This window comes from Zonotrichia leucophrys, chromosome 1 (assembly GCF_028769735.1).
Source record: "Zonotrichia leucophrys gambelii isolate GWCS_2022_RI chromosome 1, RI_Zleu_2.0, whole genome shotgun sequence".
Lineage (NCBI taxonomy): Eukaryota > Metazoa > Chordata > Aves > Passeriformes > Passerellidae > Zonotrichia > Zonotrichia leucophrys.
The window spans coordinates 74,144,540-74,164,504 of record NC_088169.1 but is presented as its reverse complement, the minus strand read 5'-3'; the positions used below and the strand labels follow the sequence as shown (position 1 = coordinate 74,164,504).

The window sequence follows — 19,965 nt, the reverse complement described above, 5'->3', positions numbered from 1 at the left end:
GCTGCTTCACCTGTGTGCTGACTTGCTAAATAATGGTGAATCAAATACCTGTTTTTAAAAAGAGAACCATAAGACATTTAGGTTGATAGAAACCTGAATCAAATAACATCTGTCCAAAACCAAAAAATAAAAGGTGATGATTTAAATTAATGATGATTCTGTTTAAGCAGCTGAGCACTAACAGAAAACCAAATACAGACAAAAAAACAACTGTTAATTACATTTTATTGCAAGTGAGTGTTGTGGAAAAGTAACTTGTGTTTTGTGCAATTTGTTAAATAATGTTTTTTACTTGCTGAGCAAGAAATGGATGCTGAGAAGTGTTTTTCAACTGCTTTTTCTGTTTATGCTGAAGGGACGTGATGACCTGAGACAAGATGCTGTGATGCAACAAGTTTTCCAGATGTGCAATACATTGCTGCAGCAAAACACTGAAACAAGAAAGAGGAAATTAAGCATCCGAAGATACAAGGTAACCCTGAACACTAAATCTTCTCTGTGGCAGTAGAGAAATAAAGCATATTTCCCTCTTCTCCTCTTTTTAACTCAAATGCAATAGAAAAGGATTTTTATTTATGGGCTATTAAAATAGTCACTGTGCCTTCAGGTATGGAATAGGCAATATATTTATTACAATTTAATTTTTTTCAAATCATTAAAGTGAATTTGTTGATGCCTAATGTATATTTAAATACTCTTCAGAGATTTCTTTATATGAACTTTTAATTGAAAAGAAATTAGGTAATACACTGTCATTATACTGTAAGTTGCTAGTCATTAAACTTGAACATACAAGTTTGTTTATGAATTCTCATTAATTTGCCTTGTGATATTCCTTAATTGGCAATTAATTCTAGTCTTGCAACATTCCTTACAAATAGATTCAGAAGTCCCATCTAGGGTCTTTCATGCAGAATTTGAACTGGGTTTTTTTTTGGAATTGGGAATATCATCCAAATCATATTGGAATCAGAATTGGGAATAGGAAATGGGAATAAGAATTGCAATAAATTCTTATTATGAATGCAGAAAGTGTATTTAAACAGGAACTTTTACTTCCTCCTTTTATGTACTTGGCATTATAATAATAGCTGTGAAGATGACCTCTGAATAAGTACTCTCAAAGTATAACCTCTTTGACAAATGAGAAATGTGCACTCTGGAATCTCTAAAGGTGCTTATCTGAATTGCTAGTGTGGTTTTAAGAATTCTCGGGTATAGTTAAAGTCACTTTTGGAATTATTTTCAAGTAAGACTCAGGTTTCTGTGTGTGTGAAAAATGAGCGACAGCAGGGAAAAACAGAATGGGTGAGAATAATAGAATTGTGAGATGTAGAGACTTCCATAAGAAAAGAAAATTGAAGGAAACAGGCAGTAGCTAATCATTACATGTCTAGTGGAAGGTTCACTGGGCTAGGGAAAAATCGCAATTATTAGATGAAAACATTTGTGTGGATTTTTATATATGTATATGTGTGTATTTAGAAGATATATTGAGGTGTCAGCTGCGTGGTTTGGCCTTCTTTGTCTTTTTAAACAAACAGAAATGTGCACCCATGCTCTGCAGAGTGTGTATTCAGTTGAGTGTGTATAGCCTTCCCCCATGTGTAATCTCCCCTCTGTGGTTTTGCTTTTCCAGGTGGTTCCCCTTTCCCAGAGAAGTGGAGTTCTGGAGTGGTGCTCAGGAACTACTCCCATTGGAGAGTTCCTTGTGAATGCTGAGGAAGGAGCTCACAAGAGATACAGGCCAAAGGATTACTCCAGCTATCAATGTCATAAAATAATTCTGGTGAGCCAAATAACTTGAAAAAACAAAACAAAAGCTGATTTATAATATTTACTGGGGGGAGGGGGGTGGAATTTACAGAGAACTACATACTATACCTTTGGTATATCTAATAATGAATGTGACCAGTGGCATGGAATGGATAGATATTTAAACTTTTAGTTCAGTTCCACAGATCATAAGTTTATGATCATAAGTTTATGATAAGTTTGCTCACCATAAGTTTACAAAATTGCAGTCAAGTATAGCTGTTACTTTATATACCTATGATTGTGCAAGAATCTATTTCCTTTCAAATTGCTATCGTAGTAACAGGATAAAAGTGTATTTTTATGCTTGGTGGAGCATTTGCATGGGAATGAGTGAGGATGACTTTCTCACAGTGACATGAGGCCATCAGAGAAGCAGAGGTGCCAGAACAGAGTGCAAAGAAAGGAAGTGTCTCCCAACAAGATCCATTTACCTCCACATGCTTATAAAATACATGCATCTGCTGCATCAAGGAAATAGGAGTGATTTTTCCCCATGTTTTTTAGCCTCTGAGTTGTGTATAAAAATAGAATTGTTTAGTAAGACAGATAGTTAGGGACATTAATAATTGCTGCAAAAAAGATGATCATTCTTAGCTCAGAAAGAGAAGGAAGTGATAACAGCATTTGATGGAGGGGAGTTGGGTAGAAAGGAAAGCAGAGTTCATTTCCTTCTGAAGCAGTTGGTCATGGCTAAAATGTTTCTTATGTGTTAAAAGGATGCCCAAAAGAAACATTCTGAAGAGAAATACAGAATCTTCATGGAAGTCTGTGAGAATTTTCAGCCTGTGTTCCGGTATTTCTGCATGGAGAAATTCCTGGACCCAGCTGTGTGGTTTGAAAAGCGACTGGCATACACTCGCAGTGTGGCTACATCTTCTATAGGTATTGCAATAATTACAGTGGCTTTTTAGGTTACACAGCCTAAGAGTTTCTACCATTTAAGACATAGTGGCTGTCCTGCTTTTGTGGCATGTCAAAAAAGGCATAGTAGGGGGCAAAAAAGGCCAGCAAGAACATCAGCATTATTTTGTAATTAAGATTTCTGATTTGTTCCTCCACATCCCCACTTTTTGCTGCAGAGGGAAGAATGAAATTCTGCTCCTCTGTGTTTATATAGTGGTTTGGTTTCTTAGATTCTGGTACTTTGGGTTTTTTAACCTGATTTTATTTCTGTTGTTTTGGTTTAAAATGCATTCATTTCATGTGTAGCCTGTGATGCTTTAGCTGAATTGAAAAGCTCAATCTTTTACTGTCATTATACTGGCATTATTATCCATGGCTGAAATGGTTATTTAAGCTTGGTTATTAAGCCTTTGTTTTCCCTGTCATAATAAAGAAAAAGAAGTACTTAAATGTAAGTACTGTGGATTCTTTTCTGGATGACTCAGTTCTGTACTGAGTCTCTGGAAGACATTTGTTAGTAGATTTCAGAAATTGCAGTAGATCCCATTCTAGACAGTAACATGTTTGTGCACGCCCTTTTTACTGAAAAAAAAAGGTAAATCCACAGTTTAATACAATTCAGAGGAAATATTTTTGTAGGAAATACTACTGCTGTCATGTCCATCAGCTAATAAAAACAGTAAAAGGTGTAAATTGCAGTAAGGGAGATGTAGTTTGGAGTTTTTCTACATTTAAGGATAGTAAAGCACTGAAATAGGCTTACATGAAAGGTCTTTCCTATAATTTGGATCACTGGAGATTTTTAAAACTGACTTGGACATCAGTTGTTTTGTTGGAGGGGGTTGCTAATGTTAGTAATAATACAAAAAACCTGATTTTATTATGCACTTGCTTTTAATTTTAAAATTTTTTGAAAGATGTAATATTATGTGATAATCTTTGATCTACAAGTAGAAATGGGGAAGAAATCTGTGGAGCAGATAAAACAATGCACATTTGTATGAGAATAAACTTTTTGCAATTTCATTCAGTCAGCATTTTCTTTTTGGATTTGTGGAATGGTATTTGCTCTTTCCCTAGTCAACACTATATATGGGGGATGAAATATTCTCACAGTAATCTATCTTAAGCTTTCTGTGGTTTTTATGACATGGTTTCAGCACTTACATTTTTGTTTCAGTTGGCTACATTCTTGGACTTGGAGACAGACACGTTCAGAATATCTTGATAGATGAACAAACAGCAGAACTGGTGCATATAGATCTGGGTAAGTAGGACAGCAAGAGAACCTTAATTTTTTTCTTTACTTCAACTTTTTTTAAAAAAACTTTTATATTCCTTTCATTTAGGGGTTGCTTTTGAGCAAGGCAAAATCCTTCCCACACCAGAGACTGTTCCATTCAGGCTAACCAGGGACATTGTGGATGGAATGGGCATCACTGGCGTGGAAGGGGTCTTCAGGAGGTGAGTGCTCCTGAGCTGCACAGGGGCGAGGAGGCAGCAGAGTACTTCCAGCTTTTGATTGTCACATGTTAAATAGTTCTGATGCTTGAGAGGGGACTCAGATTTCTGCTGGTAACACCCAAACCTAAATCCTGACCTTTAACTCCTGTGTTTGTATTTATATAACCAGCTGCAAGCTCATTTTTGTTGCTCACTGTTTCATACTGTTCACTTGCCAATGGATTAATGTCACCCTCTTGTGGAATTCAGGGAGGGCTCAGTTTCCAAAGGCTCCACAGCTAAATGTTGATTCAGAATGATTTTTTTTCCTTCAGAACTATGTATTTCTTTCACAGCTATACTATATATTTGGAGCAGTTAAATGTCTTTGAACCAATTTGTTTTTACTCTAATTTCTGTTTAGTTTTATTTGGAGTATTTTTTCCCTTTTGGATCATATATTTTATATTACCTTGTAAGTGCAAAATCTAAATCCCATAATAGATCTGGACTGCAAAACAGAAGAATCCTAAATTAGTTGAGTTTCAATTAACCTCCATCCTACCTGCTGTGAATGACCCAAGGGATTCTTAAATAGCAGGACATTTCTCATTCCAGATTTGGATGATGTTTGTGAAGTAATGCTTGCAATCCCCAAATTTCATGTCTTTAAAAAATGACATAGTGTAGGTGTTGTCTTTCTAAGGCAGCAATTAAGGCTAATAAGTAGTTCCTAGTACACCTTTGTCCCATGAAGGAGCAGTCACTGCCAGTTCTGGTCTAAAGATGATGCTGTCAGACTCACAGTTTGGTATTAATTCTGAAACCATGATACAGAAAAACTTGACTTGTTGGGCTCCAGCTGAAGTAAATGAGTATCAAAGGCACTGGTGCAGATGCTGTTTCTGCCTCAGCCTGATTTGTACTTAACAGTTCAGGTGTCAGTGGTAAACAGGCCCTTGGCTGTGAATGTGTTCAGTGAACTTTGGTGTGTGTGTTCTCATCCTGAGGTAGACAGATCCCAAACCCACTTTCACAGGAGTCCCTGTCCCATAGGATAGTTTGGCATTCCTTCCAGGAGCTTAGTTTGCTTGGGAGTGAATGCAGGTCACCACTTCTGTACCAAAACTCATTGGGAAGATTTCAGAAATTGCTTAGAGTCTGGCTACTGGATCTACTCATTTCATGGAAAACAGCCCTACCAAGACTCTCCAATTCCAGAGCAGCCCAGCACGTGTTTTCATCCAGCCAAGCAATGCTGCCACTGTGGCACACCCTAATAGGCAGTGTTACCTCAGTGGTTAATCCTGTATATCAAAATATTCCAGACAGTGAACCAGGTCATCCCTTTCCACAGAGAAATAACAATCAGTGAACTACACAGTCTTCTCTTGGTTTTGCATGTCTAAATTTCTCTTCTTTTTTTCCCCAGGTGAAAATATCAGAGAGGTTAACTCCTATGTTAGAAATCACACTTAAAGTAGAGCACAATTATTTAAATTACAAAAATACCATTTCATCTTACCAAAATAGCCTAAAATACTGTAAAATATTTTCTAGATGCTGTGAGAAAACAATGGCTGTTATGAGAAATTCTCAAGAAGCCTTGTTGACTATTGTAGAGGTAAGTATTTTTTCTTGCCTTTGGATAGTAACCTGCCAGAATGTCTTCAGTTTCTTGTCTTTGTATGCATCACTGCACCAGATACTCATTTAGAGTGTTTTGTACTGAATTAGAACATAGTGGTGTTGGTCAGATTTGTTAATTCATGTATGTAATCTTTGATAAAGTTGTAACCAGTTTGCATTTTCTGTTGAAACTGTTTCCTTCAGGCAGTTCTCCCTCTTGAACCCCTACATGCTTCTAGCCATAGTGCAACATTCCCAACAGGAATGATACTGATTCAATTAAATCCTCTTTGCATAAGTTACAAAGAAGAGAATGAAGCTGATTTTTGAAAGCAGGTTATACTGTGCATTACAAGCTAATGATTCTCTTAGGTGCCTAGCAGTGTATTAAAAAATTCACTGCTGAGGTGGGACTGATGGCAAAACTTTATGAAGCGTGAACCACACAAAAACCTGCAAATGCCCAGAGGCAGTTTGGTTGGATAATTTACTAACCAATTTAGCCCAATTCTATTGATTAAAAAAAAAAAAAAACCAAACCACTAAGCCTCCTAATACTGTGGTTAGTGTGAGCATTTCCAATAGTGCTAGGGCACTGAACTAGCTGTAATTAACAGTTGAAATTAAAAAGAGGTTTATTTACTGTGTAGGTGCTGCTCTATGATCCTCTTTTCGACTGGACCATGAACCCCTTGAAAGCTTTGTATTTGCAGCAGAGGCCAGAGGATGAGGCTGACATGAGCTCTACACTTGGGACTGATCCACAAGAACCTAAAAGAAAAGCCAGGTGCAAGATTTTTTCTTACCCTCCTCTTGCTGCACTGTTGCCTTGCTTTGTGGTTTTCTCACTGGATGTTGTTCAGGATCCATACCTAGAGCATCTCTTTTTCTTTTTTTATTCTGCCAGCAGTGACGACCAGAGCTTTAACAAGGTGGCTGAGCGTGTTCTGATGAGACTCCAGGAGAAGCTGAAAGGTGTTGAGGAGGGAACAGTGCTCAGTGTGGGAGGGCAGGTGAACCTCCTCATCCAACAGGCCATGGACCCTAAAAATCTGAGCCGTCTCTTTCCCGGATGGAAACCCTGGGTGTGACTTGCAAGGATCCAGCACGCTTTCAGAAGAAACCTATTTTTCTTTGCACCAAGCGTTCTAACATTTCAAACTGGTATTTCACAAAATTTATATCAAGAGCAACCACGATGCCTTATCCATATTAGCATTTGGTGGATGGATTTTTTTCAATAACCTGTTACTGAGAAACATTTTTTATTCTGCTTAGCTTCATCCTACAGTCTAAGCCCCCAAGCACTGCTTTGATGTTCCTTGTGACCCACAAGGATTTGCTTGGGCAGACTGGATGTGTTGTTCTTAAAACATGAGATTCATCACTGCTGTGTATCTGCTAAAATGCAGGACTCCTATATCTAGTAGTGACTGTGTAAAATGGATGATCCAAAACCCAGGATTCATGATATAACCACCTAAACTACATTTCCAAAAGGGGGTTATGCTTTAATTTCATAGTGAAAGAAAAAAAAAAATAGAGAACCTCATGTGTAATGAATCAAGGGGTTTTGGGGTTGGGGTTTTTTAAGCTTAGTTAAATGGACACTTGTGTATATAAATGACAACTTTAGGTCAAATAAAATATGCTGCTTTTTTTTCCTGTTGTAAATTAAATTATGCTGGTACTTTATATTGCTCTAATAGTACAAAACAATAAAAAATATTTAGCTTTTGTTGCTCTGACTTCCTTGACAAGACATATTGATAATACAGTAAAACTTAGCTTATTGGAAATGATTGTAAAAAAACCAGTCACTGTATTTGCAGTAAACACCTCTCAGAAACACTGAAGTTGTATTCTGAGCACAAAAATCTCATTCTGAGTGTATGTGGTTTTACAGAAGACATTGCTCCTTCTTAAAAGTAAAAAATCAGGTAGTCAGTGAATATGGATAATTAGAGAATCCATTCAAATAATGGTCTAACTTGCATAGTTAATAAATCTTCCCAAAGCATCTTTATATTTCAAAATAGGAATAAAGGTTGGTGTATCCTTACATTATCTTAGTTTACATTTCATACAATATTGTTTTTACAGCAGTATAAATGAAGAACTTCTGTTCCAATCAGCATTTAATGTGGTTTTATTTGTACAGTGTTCCCACAACTTTTATGCTATAAGATACTGTCTATAAAGCAAAATGAGTCTTTTGTAGTGTGTTTTCATGCAGCTGACAAATTTCTGTTGATCCTTGTAACCAAAAGTGCATCCTGGCTTTTTTTTTGTGGGGAGGAAATACTGTCCAAAGATCTGTTTGTTCTCTGAAAATTAAAGTGACTGACAGAGCCCATGCTCTTTGTGTGAAATTTAAAGGACACTTGGAAAGGGAGAAATGTCTTATCAAGCAATGGCAGGTAGGAAAGGACTGAACAAAAAGTCCTTTAAGTATTTTTCTTCACCAGAGACTGTCCTGAGGTGATCTATAATGTTAGTGGATTCCATATCTATCTGCACCCAAAAATTGTTACTGTCTCTTATTAATCATTGTAGTATTTTTGTACATTATATCCTCAGTAAAGGGAAAGCAGATCCTGCTTTTATGTGATTTTTTTTCCATCTAGATACAGATCTTTTAGATTCTCGTCAGTTGTTAACTCTTCCATACAAACCCAGCTTTGCCTCCACATACACATTCCCCAAACTTCCTCTGTCTGTGGTAGGGAGTCTTGAGATTTCCCATAGAGATAGATTCTGATTTCTTGAAGACCACATGTTTAGTTGTAGGTGTTTCACAAGCCACTGCAGAGAAAATAGTGGCTTTGGAAATTCTGTCCAAAAAGTGCTCCATACAGAGTTGAGGGTGTATAAAATAAACAACTAGTAAGACAGTTGTGCTTCTCATGACTCACCTGGAATGTCCAGACACCTTCCAGTCATCTACCCCTGAGGTCACCTTTGCCTGGACACTGCTGTTGGATTTGGGCCCATCAAGCCAAAGGAAAACCTGAAACTACGTAGTTGTACAATAGCTGAAGCTTGTGGTGTGCACATTCTTCACATGCCTTCCCAACCCACTGTCCTTTTAAGGGAATTTAACTTCATACATTTTATCAACACAACCAATCATTGTTAGACAGGGACTTGCACTTTTTCTTCAAGTCTCTGGCCCTGCTTCCAAGCCCATCAGCATGGCATGGAAGTTCTGGATAACACTTATCAATAATCGAGATGTTTTGCCTAAATGAGTACCTCTCATGGGCAGCTCCCAAAGCAAATGTTTTCATGGAGGAGAGACTCTTGGAGTGCCCTGACCTGTGTTCAGACAGCTGGCACGTCAGGACTAGACCAGTACTCCTTGGTTAAGATTTTCGTTCCACAAAGTTTGCCAAGATACCTGAAATAGCTCACACATTATATAAGCCTTTAATTGGAAAGTAACATCTTACTCAAAAACCAAAAGTTAAGTCAGTTATTCTAATCAGACATAAAAAAGGAAGCAATGTCTAACCAACCTTGCTTAGTATCTCTGTCTTCACATTGGTTTGCATTTCCTTTTCCTACCAGGCTCTGTACCCACAGCCCAGTGTATACAAACACTGTTGAGCCAAACCCCAGGCACTGCTATTCCCTGACCCTTTTGCACCACTTCTGAAACGAGCTCTCTGACAAACCAAAGCTGAGAAAAGGCCAAGTGGTGCTGCCTGAAGCTGAGCCCATAAGGTGGGTGATGACTGAGCAGTGTGGGATATTGGGGGTCCAGCTTGCTTGAGCCATGGCCCTCGTGCTCCCTCACCCTTTGGTATTGAGCAATAAAGGCAAAGAGTTCAGTTAAGCAAAATCCAAGGTGAATTCCATGGTTCTTTAGGGCTCAGGGCTGATGCTGCAGACAGCCCTGTGGTCTGGCTCCATCTTCCCTGAAAGCAATACTGACTGTGACATCCCCTCAGAGCATCCTGTCCTGAGGAACTTCTGTGTTGTGAACTGTCAGAAGTAAAGCAAACAGCCTGGGACAGGGAGAGAGAACAATCACAGTCCAGAGGGGATTATTTTATGGGCAAAATGTGTTTAAGTAAATGTTACCGAAACAGGCTAAAGATTAAAAAATCCTGGTAATAAAAGCGAAAAATAAAGGATCAGTTTGTAACAATTTTTCAGCTTTTAGTATAAAGTATGAGCATTAATTCAGCATCTACTGTGCAGAAGCCTTGCGCTGTGCACTGAAATAATGCATTCTGAAAAACTAAATTATTGCAAATGCATTTTGAGCAGGATATTGACATTGGTGTTTATAAACAGCAGAGTCCACTATAAAAGCAGCTGACAAACTGACATTTGGTTTTTCAGTCAGGCAGTGCTCGTTTAGTGAGCTTTTCTGCTGAAATTAGAACTCCACATCACAATGGAGTAGAGAAGATATAAACAAATACTAAAAAAATTAACACTTAGTATTTGTACCCATTGGAAAAAGGTCTTTCTCAGTGAAAAAGTGAACTTACTGGTGTATATCTGGTCCTGATATGAATTCTGATTTTCTTGAAAAGAGTCAAAGCCTCTGTTCCACTGAAGTTACACTGTGGATATGGATCATTTTCTGACTTAATAAACTGGAAGTCTAAACAAGAGTGGAAATGCGAGTAAACATATAATTTACACCTTTAAAATTTCTCTGTACACATACCTGCTACAAATCCTTATAAAACTAACTTAAAACAACCAAAAATATCAAAGCACCGTTCTATTTGTGCTGCAGAAATGCAGATATGAGGAAATTAAATTTCCTTAAGATGGCACATCTAATAAAGTAGTTTCTGTAATTATGAGACATATCTGATATCAGTGCTCTGGGGTTTGAGTCTTTTTTTTTTACTTAATAATTTCCACTTCATATTGTTCCATAGTTAAAAATTATTCCTCACAAAATAAGTTTGTTGGCAGTTTTTTTTTCTAGACAACAGCAAGTCCTAAATTACATCAAACCGTTTCAATCATCTGAGTGGAAAGGAAAGGAGAATCTGGGTCTTGATATGATTTTGTTTTGGTTTTTAGACTTGCCTCACTACCTTAATCAGTTTATTATGTTAACACACCTATGCATTGCATAATGCATAAGTAGATCATACACACTAAGAGCCCCTTGGCTATGTCAAAACACAGAAACTGATGCCCTATCAGCACGCAGCTGTCCTACCAGTGTAATTAAAACCAGTTTTAAATCAATTTATTTAGGTCTGTGAAAAGCACTGTGGGTGCAAACCTCCATGTGACACACATCTCATTGTAATTATCTCTTATCTGTTCACCTTAATTCTGCCATTTACACACAAGGTCTCGTAAAGCACTGACAATACACAGGGGATTGTGTTAAGGCAGACATTATGTACAGAAAGATAAACACAAACCTTGGAGCCTCTGCTCCTCCTCAGGATATGCAACAATTACTCCAAGCAAAAGTGTCCTGTCATCATTCAGCTCCAAATTACCAGCTGTACTTTATGTAAAACATGGAAGTCAGCTTGTGCGCTCCTTGTTCTCACTGTTCTTCTCACTCCTACACTATTTTCTGAGTCTTTGTTCTAATGGCTATAAAGTACAATTTTATTTTGTTTACATTTCAAAAGCCCTTACTGAATGTGGCTCTCAGGCTGTGCCTCCCCTGCTTCACCCATTGCTCTCTGGTTTCATTACAGCATCTGCACTACAGCTGTAGCTGAGGGGTCTTTTTATACTTTCTTGCTATGAAAGAACTACTAATCTCTTAATTATAGGCATATTTGAATCTTTTAAAGTTAAATAATGCTTTAACAATTTGCATGTGTACAAAACCATTTTAAGAAACTAATATGATTGTATTAAAAATATTTTTACATTTCTGTTGCATTTTCCAGTTACTCTTTATTAGAAATATGAGTATCTCAGTACAGGAGTGATCCAATTGACTACACACCAAGGATTTAAATGGATTTCTTAACTGGAGGAGGAGGCTGTTACAACATGTTCTCTATATAAAATAAGTAATTTACTTTTATTGCTGGCTGTCACAATGCATTTAACATATCCAATTTATGAATAACTCATTATTTTGATATTGGTCTTCCAAGTCTCTCTGTGAGGTAACTAGAATTTACTGAAAATGCAGTCTCATCCACTTAGAAACCGCTTCCTTGCTGTAGAGTTGCTCAATTTCTATGATTTATCCTTGCAGATTCAAGGAAAACAGCTGGTTTGTATTAAAGATTCACTACACCACTCCCATGTATTGATGTATGGCCTTTGTCAGTTTTTTGGGGTTTTTTAACAAGAAGACATTATTTCCTAATATTGGAAGTGTTAAATAGAAAGAAAGTGCTGCACTGATTGCAGTCATTGATTAATTGCTTCTCTCCAAAAAGTACAGTCAGAACCAAAATGAACTTAATCCTAAAATAATTAAGTGCACAGGCAGTGATGTTACAATCTTGCTTAACAAATCCCTATGCCAACAATAAAACACAATAAAACCAGTTAAATCCTTAGAGTAATTCAAAAGTATAGATGTGCCTAATGCTTCATTTTCCTTGTGTATAATTGAATTGAGGTATACTAATTCACTATATTGTGTGCATAACCCAAGTTAAATAAGGAGGGAGAAGTTTGAGACAGAAATCAAATCATTATAGAAGAAAAGCAGAAATTTAGTAAAAATGTCAGATATCTGGGCAATAACCTAGCTTCCTTTCAGCAATTTCAGGTGAGGCAGCCAGAATACTTAGTTAAATAGCCCAAAAGCATTAGATATTTACATAGGACTATGATCTTTCATGTTATTTAAACACCAAAAATCAAGAGACAAGCATTTAATGCCTAAATCAAAGCAGACCCATGTAGTAAGATATTTCAAGTAAAAGAACATTTAAGCACCTCATACCATTTTTCAAGTCTCCCTGCAGCACCCAAGTCAGAAGCCTACACTGCACAGGCTCCCTCTGTGGCTGCCAGAGCTGGAAATGTTCTTGCCCAGAGCAATTTTACAACATTAATTGCCCTGCAGAGATCCCAGGTTCTCCCTGCTGACTACAGAAGAACCTTGAACAACTCTTCCTGATGTATCTCTGCCAAGGGACCAAAGACAGGTGGAATAAATCTGGCCATTAAGAGTCTGCCGTAAGAATCAGGTGTGGCTGAAATCAACAGAGAAACTAAGATTGAGCTGGGGAAAAAAAAGAAAAAAAAAAAAAGAAAAAAAAAAGCAGCTGTGGTTTAGTAAAAGCAGAATCCCCACAAATCTGTAAGTCAATAACATTGACTTAGAGTGGTTAGCACTGCAGAGATTGAGGATTTAGGAATCTAGTTTTATCCACTTTGACTTGCTTTGCTGAACACGTTGGGTGAATGCAAATGTTCTTAATGCTTTCATGCAGTGGCAATTTTGTGCATCCAGAATGAATACCACACAGAATTCCCCATATGGCAAAGTGATGCTCACAGTACCTCAGTACCTAGCCTGATTTTGATGACAGTGTCTGATGCAACACCGAGCAACTCTGTCTGCAAGGAAAGATAATGATCTGTAATGCTTGCATCCTACAGAGAAATTAGGTCAGAAAGTATTTTACTGTGAATATTCTGCTTCAATTACTTGGCAGTACTTGCAGAAACAGGCTCTTGATCAGGTTTAGGCCCTTTAGAAGAGAAACTAGAAAACGTGCAAAGCATAGTGAGGTTTCTAGCAGGCAGACAAAGCTGCCTAAAGAATACAGCATCTTCAGTCTCCCAAGAATTAGCAAAGGAAGTCAAGTTGGCCTATAAATATTTTCATAATTATCAAGCAGCTTTCAAGTGGCTTGTAAGAGATGAATTCCAGTCCATCATAATTAACTCTAAAAGACAGCTGCCTTCTGTGTGCTTAGTTTCTTCTGTTCTTCCTTCCCTTTAGTTTTGTCTTTACTTTGATGTTCAGCTTTGTTTTCCCTTGGATCACAGTTTCGGTTTTCAGCCTCACAGTGTATCCATAACTGTGGGACCCAGAAAAGACTGGGGGCAATCAAAAATAACTGTCTGGTTTCAATTACTGTAATGAGCCTGATTTTACAGCCCTATGCCACAACTACAAAGCAGTGGGACAGCCAGTAGTGGAACCCAACAGGCCACTCACTAGCAGAATGCACCTTACTTTGCATTGCATTCCCTAACCTGTACAGCCCTCATCTCCTGAGGGAAAATGCTCCTCACCAGAAGAGGAAGATCTGCTCCTCTAACACCTGCAGGTTCTTTGCTGTAAAGGAATAATGGGCACCCTGCAGAGAAGTGCAAATATAGAAAATAAAAAGGTCTTTCTAACTTACCGCCGTGGAAAAAAGCTGTGAACAGATTTCCCCGCTCCAACCTTAGATAATTTTAGAACTTGAAATGGTCTAATAAATCACATTCATGTAAGAGAAACTGAACACATTTTTAAAACAAATATTTAATTTTTGTATTAGAATAGGCTAATAGTGAAAAAGCTCTTACAGAGAAGTATCTATTGGTATAAAGTACAGTCCCACATTCACTACATAGAAAGCAGGCTGAAATAGAGCATCTAGATTCCTGAATTTATTTTTCCTGAAAACAATCACTGGGTGAAACTCAGCTCTTTTTCTCCACCCTAGAATTTACAGAGATACTCTGAAAAATAATGTTTTAGTCCTACTCAACTTAAAATTAGCTCATCATATCCACATCCTTTTCTAAGCTAATTATTTTCTAGCTGTAAGTAACTACTTGTGACCCTTGAAGAATTATTTTCCTCCTCCTTTTTGAGTAATAAGAGAGGATATGTGTATAATTGATGAATTAGAGTCATCTGATGGACAAGCAAGCATGTAGGACAGGTCCTCACTTCTGGAAGAGCGGCATCTGTAAGTCACTCTGAATTAAAAACAAAAGACATGCACAGAAGGAAAAAAGCAGGAATAACAAAAAGCAAACCAGGAATAACGAAAGGCAAAGCAGGCAGGAGCAGGTTTGTGAATGGCATTTCACAAGAGCTGGTCCAGAGAACAGACTGGGGTACCATGAGAGAGCAGAAAGGAGATGAGAGGTGAACAGGATACCAGTGAAAGTCTGAGCAGTTCTGTGCTCATCCTTGAGGCTGGGATACACAGGATTTAGGGCTCTCAGGCACATGGTGTGACTTGTAGGGTGTCCTGTGCAGGGCCAGGAGCTGGACCCAATGATCCTTGTGGGTCCCTTCCAACTGCAGCTTTCAAGGAGGTCACAGAAAGCCATCCCTGAACAATGAAACTGCCCCCATTTTAGATTTCTGAGTCCATGTATCTTTCCACAGTGCTTGTTTTCCCCTCAGCCTGACACTCAGATGTAGGCTGCAACATAAGCTGAAACTCATGTCGTGGCTTGACAAATGTGCTTCCCACCAGCTGGGAATGAGCAGAGAAATCCACCTTTTTCTTTGAGGATCAAGCCAGGAGGAGGGGGTGACTCACAGGGAGCTGGCACTCCCACAGCCAGCCCTGTCTGCTCCAGGCCCAGGGTGCCTGGTGGCTGCCAGGGAGTGACTCTCGGTCATTTTTTCAAAAAATTTATATTATACTTCTCTTACTGAATAGTTCTAGATTTTAATTTAAAGTTGTATCAAGAACATTCAGGAAGGAGAGCATTGGTGAGTATCTTCCCTGTCAGAATATCCAATTACTTAAAGAATAATAGAAGAAAACAATACCTACTGCCAACAAAGTAGATTTTGTTACTGAGTTCAATGACAGTTGTAGACATGCAATTGAATCTCCCAATAGATCCATTTTTAAATGGATGTGTATATCCATTTGTATTTTTATGCAATGTCCATCAGTTTGGTAAGTAAGCAGAATCTTTGTTTCTGAAATCAGAGATTACCAGATAAGCAAATACATTGATTTCTGGATAGCCTGTGACCAGTTAGATATGGTCATGTGTACTACTTTGACTTCATTTGTCAGTAATGTGAAGACCTGAGAGATAACTATCATATTCACACTGCTGATCCAGCCTCGGGTAACGGGAAATTTTAAATGTATCAGAGAAAGAAGAAACTTTATTTCATTTTAATTTATTAATCCTTCTTATCATGTAGCATATTATCCTATTGTTTAATTTATCACAGGCAAAAAAACCTCGAACAAACCAAACCCTAAAGTTTTTTTTTATTTTGAAATAAAAAAGTTATATATGGTTAGTGCTGTTAGATCAGCTAGATGGATAAAACCAGGTAAATAAAAGAGGAGAATGCCTGTACTGATTAAGCCAGGAGATACTGTTCCACAAAACCTGTTGCCTTTTATATAACAAAGAGTTTCGAAATCCTTGATTGAAGAAGAGGACATAAAGCACAGGAGAAAACACACCCTAGATTTGCTGATGATATTGCAACTTCTTTTCAAAGACAAAGACTTTGAAACAGGGATCAAAAAGCTGTGAAAGTAATAGAAAGTCTATTTGAAAGCAGGCCCAACTACACTCACAAGATAGCTTTTGAAACCACTCAGGCCAGTTGTAAGAGACAGCTCTTGCCAGAGGCCTTCATCCCCATCAGTACTCCAAATTAAAATTTATTACAGAAAGCAATTACATGTAATTTAACATTAAATTAAAATGCAAAGCTAAATCCAGACAAGTACTAGTCTGACAGTATAAGGAAAAAACAAATGTAGGTGCAATATTATACAAATAAGGCAGCTGTAACTATAAATATATGGCATTGTTCCAGGGAAAAACAGAGGACCCTGTAATAAGCATTGGTTTAACTGAAAATACAAGGGCTGATTTCCCTGCTGTGAGGGAATGCTTGATCCTGGGGAAGTGCCACGAAAGCTGTCACAGCTCTCAGACCTTGAGATATCAGCCAAGGGAATAGCTGCTGGCTCCATGACGGGAACAAGTGTTCCTGGGAAGGGAAACACTAGTTTTCGAACTCATGATTTGTTTGCTTTGCTTGCTTTCTTTCCCAAAGGAAAATCTGCCTCAGCAATTAGTGAACAACTGATCCTTCATGAATCAATGATTTTTTTCAAGAAGGGCAAGAGGAGAAATTTTATAGGTTTAGATTCAACTCAATATACAATATTTTGTGTGAAAGGGAGCCTTAGTTTTGTTTCATTCTGTCTTCTTTTCGGGCAATCTCTTTTAAGTCTTTGAGCACTATCAGAATATATCCATTTAATCAGAAAATGCTGCTTTCCCACGCAATTGGTGAGTATGGAAAATTTTAACCATTTATTAACTTGGGGTAATGTAGTATAGTGATCCACTTCAAGAAGTCTAAAATCAATAATACGGTTAATTAATACAGTTTTGCAGTAAAAGCCAGACCATTTTAAGTGAGAAGCCGCAAAAAAGTCTGAATTTTTTCTTATTAAATTGGGTTACTTAAGTGACCAGTATCATAACATATTTTCTCTTTTTCCATAGAATTAAGAATTTTTCAGGAACAGACCATTTGGTTCTCAGAAACAAGTAGGAGACTACAATCTGATAGGATGCAATTTTCAAGGGCCAATTTGAGTTCAGTGGGTGTTGATGTTGCCTCTGTTGCCCTGAAAACGACAGTTCATCATCCACATTCATTGGGCTCTTCATATCTGGGCAGAGGTCGTTAAAATTTTACTTGATGGTGTAACCATGAGAAATAAATCTAACTGACAAGGAACTGAATTTCATCTCCATAGCTTTGCCAGTTACACATATAATTTCTTATTTGGGTTTTAGCTGCTCTTGACTAATGATGGAGTGGTTCAAGGGAATTGATTGAGGGGACAAATTGTTAAGTTATCAAGTTCTTAGAAACAGGAAACTGCTTAGCTGGATTTAGATGTCCTGTGTCTTAACCCTAAAGATAAGCAAGTTAATTTTTCATTTGTCTATGAATAGTAGGTGCTTTTCCCTCAATTTTTCCATTGGTTCAGGCAACCTTCAAGACCTTATCTATTTTTACAAATCTGAATGCACTCAGCAAAAACCCAGTGCTGTTTACTCTAATGGGACCAGAGTCTGGTGTTTCTATGGGAACATAATTTGTATTCCCCATAAAAAATGATTTTTTTAATGGCCTCCTTCACAAGATAATCCATCAAGGAACTGGTGACAACTGCACCCAGTAACCTACTTAACAGATCCAGTTTGACAACAATTACACATTACTGCATGTCATCAAGGCAGGGTGTAACTTGATATTAAATATAGCAAACACATTTGACAGTGGACCACAGCTGCTTGAGAAGGTTGAAGGTGGTGACTTCGGAGCAGAAGAATTGTTTGGCTTTGGGGTAATACTGACTTGGGACTGGAATGGAGAAAACATCTACTGCATATGAGGGTACTTCAATCACCACCAGATTAAAGTAAGGGCTTGAGTTTGTGGATGGTACTCAGAGCTGTGTGCTCATGAAGGACTTCCTGAAGATTTTAATTCATTAGATTCACAGGATAGGCATATGATGGTGGAGGAAACCTAGAGGAGACCTCATCCAAATTAGCATCTTAAGTGAACATACTGCCTGTTCTGCGTTGATTGGTTCAAGTTTTACAGGGAAAAGCAAATTTTCCCATCTCTCTCTCCATTTTGAAATAAAAGATTTAAAAGATTTAAATTGATAGCATGTGTTTCTGCGACTGGAATGGAACTACAATGAGAGAAATATATATTTATATATATATATATATATAGAGAGAGAGAGAGAGAGACAGCATACATCTTGCAAAAGAGTAAAGCAATAGCTATTAACAGTTCCAGTGAACAATTCACTATACAAATAGTATTATTATTATGTTCAGGAAAAAGTCACAGTTTTTCTGGATCTTTGGGAATATTTTGATTTGAGACAACATTTTATCACAGGGAAATTTGCAATCCCAGAGGTAATCAGAATTTGGAAACTATTTCACAAGAAATACTGAGAATCATTCTGCATCTTATCTACATACTACCTGTATTTAAGTATTGCCAAATATTTACAATTGTTAGAAAGTCATAATCTGAGTGATCTCTACCAGAGAATCATAATCTAAGTGATCTTTAAATGCTTGGTGTTTTTAAAGAGTCAAAAGTCAATTTAGTACCAATCAGGTATTTAAAATTCACACCTACATTTCTGCTTCAGTTACAGGAAGTTTGGGATCAGTCTGACTGTTAGTTACCTTACAGACACAAATAAATCTTTCAGGGAATAGAGGAAATACCAAGGTCTAAATAATATGGAACGGTTGTAGTGTGAAAAGGCATGCTGGAGTTTGTCAGTGAGGGTTAGTCCATATTTAAAGTCCCTTTGTTCCTAAGGCAGAAGAAAGCAGAATTTATTGGCAGAGATGCAGCTTCTATCAGTAACACACATTCCTGACATTTTCTAAATAATCCACCTTGCCAAAAAGCCTAAATAAACTTCAGGACATTTGGCAGAGTGAGCTGAATCTCTTCACTATAGGATTTTGCTTGAGTGCTTATGTCAGAGGTATGTCTTCTTGATTCTTCTGTTTCTTACATTTTAGCAAATAAATTCTTATATAATCCAGGCTCTAAATTTCACTGTTTTGAATTATCTAATCTTGGCTATCAGTGTCAGTGTACAGTAACATAGAATAGTTTGTTCCTGAAATATCCCTTCAAATTAATTTTGCTTATAAAGTGTTTTGCCCTCGCTACAAAGAACATACCAATGTATCTGTAACAGGCATCTTTTTTTAAAAATAGTAAAAACTTCTACCTGCAGAGTGGGTTTTGTTTGGTTTGGGATAATAATGTTTCTTTTTTTCATTCATCAAATGAAATGAACTGTGCTGACAAAACTACCTTCTTACTGAGGTAAAAGCTGATGGCCTAAGCAAAAAAAAAAAAAAATTATTTGGAAGAAAACCCAATTTTCATTCTAATCTTTTTTCACTCTGAGAGCAGATTTCCATGTAAAAATTATGAAGATACTCAAATACTTTTCTATTGCAACAGTGAAAAATTTGGTGAGAGTAACACACAAGATGAAATCAGGTTTTGGACATGCAGGATATTAATGTGGTAGCAACCATTTTAGTTTATCGTGGGTATCAGCCATGAGATGGCAGATCTCTGCAGTTGGAGTGATGAAAATGCTTGTCTGGGCATTTTGGGAGACAAAGAATAACTGAAAGTGTGGCAATGGATCCTGACTGATTTTTTAGTGTTGGGAA

At 37.4% G+C, this 19,965-nt stretch overlaps 1 protein-coding gene and 1 long non-coding RNA gene across 4 annotated transcripts in view; one reads left to right on the top strand and one right to left on the bottom strand.

The window, feature by feature from the left end:
• ATM (ATM serine/threonine kinase) overlaps positions 1-7,644 on the top strand; it is a 57,572-nt gene extending 49,928 nt beyond the window's left edge. Inside the window, exons 56-63 of one of the 2 annotated variants that reach the window (XM_064718047.1) lie at positions 356-472; positions 1,640-1,789; positions 2,535-2,700; positions 3,902-3,988; positions 4,071-4,185; positions 5,725-5,788; positions 6,444-6,580; positions 6,704-7,644. In XM_064718047.1, the coding sequence (XP_064574117.1) occupies positions 356-472; positions 1,640-1,789; positions 2,535-2,700; positions 3,902-3,988; positions 4,071-4,185; positions 5,725-5,788; positions 6,444-6,580; positions 6,704-6,884 (1,017 nt within the window). In that variant the 3' untranslated portion in view covers positions 6,885-7,644. Of the gene's footprint in view, positions 1-355; positions 473-1,639; positions 1,790-2,534; positions 2,701-3,901; positions 3,989-4,070; positions 4,186-5,724; positions 5,789-6,443; positions 6,581-6,700 lie in introns of both variants that reach the window. The other variant, XM_064718038.1, reaches the window with a different exon arrangement.
• LOC135450170 (uncharacterized) lies at positions 6,437-12,901 on the bottom strand. Of its 2 annotated transcripts, none has more exons than XR_010440968.1 (6): positions 12,704-12,901; positions 10,296-10,411; positions 9,049-9,193; positions 8,709-8,809; positions 6,666-8,598; positions 6,437-6,564 (listed from the first exon to the last, which is right to left on the bottom strand). It is a non-coding gene; the product is annotated as an uncharacterized LOC135450170 (long non-coding RNA). The 2 variants fall into 2 exon arrangements; XR_010440969.1 differs by having other exon boundaries at positions 9,049-9,202; positions 12,704-12,865.
• Positions 12,902-19,965: the final 7,064 nt, after the last annotated feature.